At 41.1% G+C, this 8,775-nt stretch overlaps 1 protein-coding gene across 3 annotated transcripts; it reads left to right on the forward strand.

The window, feature by feature from the left end:
• The first annotated feature begins 307 nt into the window (after window positions 1-307).
• LOC129723543 (myeloperoxidase) lies at window positions 308-4,311 on the forward strand. Of its 3 annotated transcripts, none has more exons than XM_055677838.1 (6): window positions 308-577; window positions 929-1,085; window positions 1,148-1,290; window positions 1,355-2,685; window positions 2,751-3,306; window positions 3,368-4,310. In XM_055677838.1, exons 2-6 carry the CDS (start codon window positions 931-933, stop codon window positions 3,733-3,735), a joined length of 2,553 nt encoding a protein of 850 aa, XP_055533813.1. In that variant the 5' UTR covers window positions 308-577; window positions 929-930; the 3' UTR covers window positions 3,736-4,310. The 3 variants fall into 3 exon arrangements, with proteins under 3 accessions (XP_055533813.1, XP_055533803.1, XP_055533821.1); XM_055677828.1 differs by lacking the exon at window positions 308-577 and adding an exon at window positions 642-862 and having other exon boundaries at window positions 3,368-4,018; XM_055677846.1 differs by lacking the exon at window positions 308-577 and having other exon boundaries at window positions 869-1,085; window positions 3,368-4,311.
• The last annotated feature ends 4,464 nt before the right edge of the window (window positions 4,312-8,775 follow it).

The following is an 8,775-nucleotide window of genomic DNA, read 5'->3' on the forward strand; positions in this document are numbered from 1 at the left end:
TGCAACGGCCTAATTGTTAGTTTATATTGTTAATGTTTCTTGAAATACATTGTTTTGAATTTGAATATGTTGACAATAACATTCTTTGAAACATTAGTTACTCGAATGTAGCATTTTATTGGAGCAACTGCACATATGCTTCATAATGTTTCTCACTTGTTCCACTACGCGCTTGAGTTCAACCCATACTAATATCCTTTGCGTATATGCAAACATACTGTTCCAACTCAGATTATGCGATCCAAACTGTACATGAAACGAGAAACACTTCCATTCATGCGAAGTACAATCTCTTTGGTCCGCTAGTATGGTATAGCGAAACCGACACGGGGAATCCTTAGAAATTACTTCGTATCGACGACTTTCTTATTCAGTAGTATGGTTGTGAGATAGAAATGCAAAGCTATAAGGAGTTTTCGAAAAGCATTTGATTTTGACTCCAAATTTCTTCTACTTTTTTCTTTAATTTTGAGCAAAATATGTTTTTCTTGCGAGTAACAAGGATTGTGAAACGGAGAAGCTAAAACCCGTACAAGTTTCGTTTTGTTTCAGATAGTCTCTACAGACCGACTGGCAGGTGAGTGAGAAACCAAATGAATATCAAGTTTCGCCGTACTGCTAGTGAAACCGCACTCCCTGACCAGTTTATTAGCGGTTTCTTATTCAGTCGATCCTCGGCAGTCAGTTACTTCACATTGATCTACTGGTCAATATAGTAAAGAACAAATGCAAATAAAGCAGATGATAACTTAAAGAATTAGTTATTTATTAAAACTTCAAAGGAATAGTGTTGGTGAAGTTAGTAAGGAGAAAAAAAAAATAAACCTACAAATTGCGCGCTCCCTAATCTTGAACATCAAAGGTTTCACCCATCTGCTTCGAACGAGCCCGTTTCGGAATCATTGAAGCCAATTTACGATACTTTCAGCAATGACCGACGAACGAACACCGCTAACATCGGTTCCTGCTCCGCATCTGTTGGACATCGATAATACTCCATCATACGTTCAACAAATAAAAGGACACGAGACGCTGCGGGAGCGGCAGGTGAAAACATTTCAGTGCTGGATCTGTTCCGCCATTTTGTAAGTAGTATAGCAGAATATAGGAATTACGTGCCGTTAATATAGGATTAACACACTTGCAGGGGAGCATTTATTATTGGAATAACTATAAGCATCAGTTATATTATACTGCAGGACTTGAAATCAGACTCTTCGAACAGTACAAATGTTACTATAACAGCAGACTTCCCAGACTTGCTCAATCTCATTAGTTTTCCTATAGATGGTAAGTCTTGCACCAATCATGCTTAACAATTCAAGATCCTAAATCAAACTGGTTACTTGAACAGATGAGCCGGTTCCAAATTGGGATGCCCCGAATGTTACCGAGCAGGATGCGACTGATGCGATATCCGAGGGCGAAAGAGCTCTGGGTGACAAAGAATTGCTTGAAGAGGCCTTAACGGCACCTCCAGTCAACTCGCCGACATATCGGCACCAAAGAGCCGTGGGCACGACTGTTGCTGCTCGTCTAGCGGCGAAGATTGGTTACGTCGAGAATAAAGCTACAAAAGCTGTTGCGAGAAAATTCAACGTCAAAAAACGCCACCGTCGGTGGAGTATCGGCAATGGACCGTTCATTAAAGTACCTCATCAGAATATTACACAAAAATGTGACTTTAATGCTAAATTTCGTACTATCAATGGAACTTGTAACAACAAGAAGTTTCCCTTTCTCTATGGGGTAACTATGTTACCGTTCCGCCGTCAGCTAACCCCGGATTACGCGGACGGAGTATCTAGTCCACGTGCTACTGCTGACGGCAGAGAACTTGCTAGCGCCCGGCAGGTATCATTGCAGATTCATCGACCTTCTTATCATAGCGATCCAAATTTTACTGTTATGCTTGCCGTTTGGGGCCAGTTTCTGGACCATGATATCACCTCAACTGCACTAAATCAGGGAGTCGGCGGTAAAGCAATAGAATGCTGTGATCGAAGTCAACCACTTCATCCAGAGTGTTATCCTGTGCCGCTGGGTCCAGGTGATCCATACTATCACGAATATAATGTAACATGTATGAATTTTGTCAGATCAATCCCTGCTCCGACTGGGCACTTCGGACCGCGCCAGCAGCTTAATCAAGCAACGGCGTTCATCGATGGTTCTGTAGTATATGGTTCAGATGAAGAGAAAACCAAACAATTGCGTAGTGGAATAGATGGAAAATTACGAATGTTGACTACACCAGATGGTCGAGAACTGTTGCCAGTTTCTACAGATGTTAGAGACGGTTGCAATGAGGAACAGATGAATGCCGCTGGGAAGTATTGTTTCGAGTCAGGTGACCCACGGGCCAATGAGAATCTGCACCTAACCTCGATGCATCTAATCTGGGCGAGGCATCATAACAGTTTGGCTACTGAATTGAAGAAGGTTAATCCAGAATGGAATGACGAGCGCTTGTTTCAAGAAGCTCGTCGGATATTAGCTGCCCAAATGCAGCATATAACATATAACGAGTTTGTGCCCGTGATAATTGGTGAAGGAATTAGCGAAAAGATAGGATTGCTGCCAGACCGGGAAAGCGATCGCGATACGTACAATTCGACGGTTGATCCATCGATAGCAAATGTTTTTGCAGCGGCCGCATTCCGGTTTGCCCATACGCTTTTGCCAGTGCGTTAGTTCACATAATTTTCTATCGTTTAGCTTCCAATATATCTTTTTTTTTTGTTTGACAGGGCCTAATGAAAAAAACGAATGATCCGACGTCCTCAATCGGTGGTGTAGAATTGCACAAGATGCTTTTCAATCCTTACTCTTTGTACGGTCGGACAGGATTGGATGATGCTATTGGTGGGGCAATGAGTACACCTTTGGGCAAATACGATCAGTACTTCACCACTGAACTGACCGAGCATCTTTTCGAAAAACCACAAGATTTGCTGCATGATAGGCCATGTGGTTTGGATCTGGTATCGTTAAATATTCAACGAGGTCGAGACCATGGGCTACCTTCTTACCCGCACTGGAGAAAACACTGTCGATTGCCTCCAGTTAATACATGGTCTCAGCTGGCAGAAGCCGTCGATTCAAATTCATTAAAGCTGATGCAACATATATACAAAGATCCGGAAAACGTGGACATGTATTCTGGTGCTCTTAGTGAACCTCCTATCAAGGGCGGTATAGCTGGTCCGCTGTTAACGTGCCTGCTAGGCGATCAGTTTGTACGTTTGAAACAAGGTGATTCATTTTGGTATGAACGTAGAAGAGGACCGCAGCGATTCACGAATGGTAGGGTTTCTCTTGTGTACACTTTCCACAACTAAGCTTGCCATTTTTTTGTTTCAAACAGATCAACTAGAACAAATCTACAATACTCGTTTATCAGGCATTATTTGTCGCAACTCAGATGCAATCGGTCATTCGCCGGTCTATCTTATGCGGAAGACCAACATTGAAAGCAACCCGGTGCTTAACTGTGCAGAGCTTGATTCTTTCGTTTTTTCTGTGTTCAAGGACCGAAAAGGCGGTTCCTCTTCTGGACGCGTCAAGCTAGCGACGGATAAAGTTGGAGTTGCAGTTTTTCAACGAAATATGACTTCAACAGTACAAGTTAATGACACAACACTGGGTAACATCACGGCAATCCCAATTGCGTCAACTACTACAGAGGTTACCGCATCTGCAACTACGGAGCGTGCTCTCGAGAATCGCTACTGATAAGATATGCGATGATACGGTGAGTATGTTCGATGAGTGTCTTGGACAAACACTTACCTTGTAAAACTAGAATTGCAATAACCCGCCATCGGGATAGTTATAATAAAAGTTTGCTACATGTATTACAAACAAATGATGTTTACTTCCGTACGATAATGGGATCATTCCAATTATGGCTTTGAATAGCCTAGCTTAATGAGTGATAATACGATTTAGTTGACATGGGTTTCAAGTATTAAAAGACTGTCGCTTTCATTGGCCACTTTCAACTTGAGTTCGACATCACGAGCTGCGTTCTTATCGAGTATGCGTTGTCTCATTAGGAGTGTAAAAGCACTTAAGATAGGGGCGGGTGCGACTAAAGATTTCGTAGAAATCAAACTTGAACGGAATTTAGCTTGTAATTGAATCGAATGCCGAAACCATAGGATAACGAGTGTGAGCTATCTCCGAATGTGTCGCATGTTTGCAAAGTGAAGGTGTCGCCCTGCTAGGCACCTTCACTTGACAAACATTGTAGGGGAATTATTGGTAAATTAAAATGGGGTGGTAAAATGGACACCCGTTTAAATTACGACTATTACGTAGAAAAATAGTACAAACTTCTTTGGCACCTTATCTTAGAGGCACTAGAAGCTATTCGAGACAAAGTATGTGACATGGAACAGTCAAACAGTCAAAATAATAAACAAAAACAAAAAATACGTGTACATTTATGGCGGTGTTGTTATTTTTTACCTACAAAAAATAAGGTTTTTTTCTAGTGTAAACAGTACTTTATAACGGTTTTCCTGCAAATATCTGTACTCAGACAACTAACCAACAGAAATCATCAAAGGTTAGTAATTGTTTAAATGATTTTCTCGAAATATTTAGGTATTTTCAATAATATGTATGTTGGGCCCATGGTGATGGTGAAAAAGTTGTGTTAATTTCCATTGAAAAATCTAGATGCTTCGTGTTTATATCAGAAAAACGCAAAGGTAAACTCGGACCAATGAACAGATGACCGCGGCTAAACGTACCGTTGAATGTGGAATGTCTGTAAAAAAAGTTTCCGCCATCTCTCAGTTTCTTGCGGATAAGGTCATATATTGTGTAGCAACCCTACGTTCACAGTCCTACTCCCCGTTAGACGTTTACCCCTCAGTTATTTTTTGCGTTTGACGAGCTGTCACTTTGACAAGTCTGCGTCTGTGTATATCCGATTATCATAACAGCGTCGCAACTAGTTTTCCGTTTCCGGGGCTGAGTGTGCTCTAGTGATGGGAAATATCGCCCAAAACGGACATCGATAACAATCGAAAATTCCGGGACTTTTATCGATATTATCGATAAGTATCGATAATTTGACAGCTCACGTTTGCGGTAAAAAAAATTTTTTTAGATGGCGATGAAAAAAAACTATTTCAGATGGTGATGAAAAAAACTATGACAGATAATTGAGTTGGATAAATTTCCCATGGAAGGTCATCATGTTAGCTTCCTCACAAAAAAATATTACGTCCTTGCGTGCAGCCTTTCGCGACAAAATTGTTGAAATAGGTCTTGCGCTTCAAGTTTGTCCAGAAATTCTCGATGGGAAGCAGGTGGGGGACATTGGGCGGATTCGCCGACTTCGGTACCACATCGATATTCAGCCGCTCCATCTCCTCCAACGATCGCTTCGAGTAGTTGACCGACGTCAAATCTGGCCAGAACACCGTGTCTTCGCGCTTATGGTGTTTCTTGATGAACGTCGCAACTTCTGTCAGGCACTTCGTACTATAAATTTCCCCGTTCACGGCCAGCCCGGAGCGAAAGAAGAGCAACTTTAACATCCCTTTCTCGCTGATTGTCAGCCACACCCGCACCTTCTTTGGGAACTTGGTCTGTGAAATAAGCTTTACTTCGGTGCTCACTTCCTTCGTGGGGGAGGTAAAATACGAAGAGCCCTGCTAGTCGTTGCCATCCAGGGTGAGATAGGTCTAGTCGTCCAATACCACAGCCGCGTCGTGATTCGCCGGGAAAATCGACTTGACAAGATGCTTTTTCACTGTTTTAGAGCTTTTCACTGTTTTAGAGCATACACCAACCTCTTGGCCAAGTACACGCAGCGATTTAGCCACTTTTCCCTCGGTCTTCCTCTTCAGCATCCTTTGAAGCTTCTTGTCGCGCAGGGTCGTTGGTCGTCCGGAACCGGGCTTTCTTCGATGCTCTGATCGTTGTCCAATAGTGTCAAGATGTTGTAGATGCCAGGACCGGCATACCCGGCGTCCACAAAGTGCCGCACTATGTCCGTTTTTGACGCGGCGGGGTACCGTTCTTTGAACGCGCACACTTCTGAATGGAGTAGCTTGACTTTTTTCGCCATCACAGTTAGAGTTTGACTCATAGAGCTGTCAATTTTTTTTTGCTAACTCATGGGTTACTATGATTGATGATGCATGAGTATTTTCGTCAGTGCGATTAAAGGTAAACCCATGAAAAATCGGCAATTTTCGTCCATTTTTTTACCGCAAACGTTATTCGACAAACGCAATTTTGCTATATAAATTTGTTAAAAACAGAGACAGTGATGACCCAAACAGAATGGATACGTTTGCGTTGAGTTGACGTCAATGTGACAGTAAATGTATGGGCTAACTGTCAAATTTCCGCAAACGCAGCCGCAATGTATCCATTGTGTTAAGGCCTCGAAAGACAAATTTTACGATACTGCGAATGAAAATTCAAACAACCGGACGAGTTAAACAGTTTGTTTTGGAAGTCTTCGAGTTTTACGCCGGGAATGCTTTCTACGGAGTAGTTTCAAGCCGAAGTTCATTTTGAAGGTTGTATAATTAGGGAAATAATTGAAGCAGGCAAAATTCTGTAAATGGCCAAAACTTCACGAAAAATGAATCAATTCTGATAAAACAGGTTTCATTTTACTGGAAAGCTGTCCTAGTTTCCTAGTATTACTTGAGAACTGGACGTGACAAAGGGTCACTGGAAATGTTTCGGATTTCCGGAGTGTGCGCCAAAGTGTACAGAGCGTTGCAAATCGAGCGAGAAGTAAAACCTTTCTTCACCTTTCTGCTTGAGAACGAAACATATGTTACGCTTCTCAAGTCTTTTGCACACACGCTTTGGAGATACTCTTTCTTCTTCATGCATTCCCTTGAGTAGCAGCAAGCACGCACCGACACGAACAAACTCTTTCGTATTGCTACTCAGCTACCGTAAAGGAGTACGCGAGTTCCTGCTAGTGAGTAGGAGTACTCGACTGAAATTGCTCGACTAGGAGTGCTTGAAAAACTGTGCTCGAAAACGAAAATGCTTTCTTCCCGGTTTAGCTTCATGCACCGACAGTGGGGTAACGTGTAGGGTATCGGACTGCTTCGGTAAGTTTTTTAAAGCAGTCTAATGCAAAACCAACCGAAGCAAACCGCTGCCGAAGTAGTCCGATACCCTATCATTTTTTTCCCCTATGCAACCATCGCAAAGCATCTTGAAACAATTGTCTTCGGCTAGTAGTTCTCGCGAGTTGGGGAATAGGTACACACGAGTATACACGAGGAGAGTAGACGGGAGTGTGTGCATATGATCTCGGGAGTAAATGCGAGCAAGAAAGAACGAGAAATAGCTTGAATAAAGAATTCTCTACTGTGTAAAAGCGGCATTTCCGAGAACCTCACATGAGGTGTTGCATGCCGCTTACGAGCGAGACTAACAACACTGAGTGTACATTTTTGCAACGCGTAGAACTTTTTCTGACATTGAAAATTCGCCAAGGAATCACCGAGGTATTTATCAAGTATGGGTGTTGATTTTGGCAATTTTTTCCCTGTTGGGTATTAATTTTCTTTGAACTTGCAGCACTCTAGCAGAATTCAATCGAACATTGTGGGTGTGTAGGTCTTGTTAAACCAAGCAACTTTGCAAACTTGCGTTTGAAAGTTTATCTGGATTAACATTTAAAAAGGTCAGATTATATTCACGCGGATTTTCTCTGAAAGGTTATTTATGCATATTTTCAAATTAACGTGGTTTTTTACGCAAATTTTTGAATTAAAGCAGTTTATCAAGCGGATTTCTGAATTAACAAGGTTTTTTTACGAGGCATGTATCCCCCGCGTAAGAAAACCCAACTGTATTTGAACCTTTTTAATGAATCAATATATTTTAGTTTAAATTTTCTGAACTTTCCTTCAAAAATATAAAAAATTGAGTTGAACCTACTCCTACTCTGAAAAAAATATAATTTTAAAAACAAAAAATAATTTTAGAAAATATCGGTGATCTCAGATTTTTTTAAATGAAATATTTTAGATAGACAATTTAGTTGCCTAAAACGTTCTATGTGTTGCAAAAATGTACACTTTGACACAAACTCTTGAAATCCGAAACATTTTCGGTGTAGGTTGGTCACACCAAGTTCCCAAGTAATACTAATATAATACTGTTTTCTAGTGAAATGAAACCGGTTATCAAAATTGATTCATTTTTCGTAAAGTTCTGGTCATTCAAAATTCGAGAGAATTTTATTTATCTCAATTATTTTTTCTACCCCAGGATATTTTTTGGCGCAACAATTTCGTTGATTTGGATTTTTAGTGGAACTAAAAATTGTTTGTTGGGTAACAGATACTTTAAACTTAAACAGTTCCAAGTTGAACTAAACAATTACCAGAGAATTACCAATAGACAGCCGCTATGCATGTCCATCATATTATAAGAGTTGGCAAGCCAAAGAAAATGCATTTTATTACAATTTCGTATCATTGCTTTTATGATATCATGCAAAAAGTTTGGATATTTTTTTAAAGTTCTCCAGTACTAAGTTGTCGAATTCATCTGTTCTTAGGAAACTAATATCTATAAATACCTTATTAGTTACCATTATTTCCCAGAAACTCAGTGACACCCGGGGCTAAAGGTTCGCCCGCACCACCCCCAACAATGCTAAATCTTGTCGAATAGCAGCACCCAACGAATATCTAGCGGCAGAAGCAACTCCTGGGGTAGGGTAGGTGAGGTCTCCTTCTTTTGGGTCTCCTCCAGTAACCAGCCGCACTG

Source organism: Wyeomyia smithii, chromosome 1 (assembly GCF_029784165.1).
Source record: "Wyeomyia smithii strain HCP4-BCI-WySm-NY-G18 chromosome 1, ASM2978416v1, whole genome shotgun sequence".
Taxonomy (NCBI): Eukaryota; Metazoa; Arthropoda; class Insecta; order Diptera; family Culicidae; genus Wyeomyia; species Wyeomyia smithii.

Excerpts from the sequence above, each read along its gene's own strand:
- LOC129723543 (XM_055677838.1), top strand. The coding sequence starts at position 931 with ATGACCGACGAACGAACACCGCTAACATCGGTTCCTGCTCCGCATCTG. Across the intron at positions 1,086-1,147 it reads TGGATCTGTTCCGCCATTTT|GGGAGCATTTATTATTGGAA; the intron begins GTAAGTAGTATA and ends ACACACTTGCAG. Across the intron at positions 2,686-2,750 it reads TTGCCCATACGCTTTTGCCA|GGCCTAATGAAAAAAACGAA; the intron begins GTGCGTTAGTTC and ends TTTGTTTGACAG.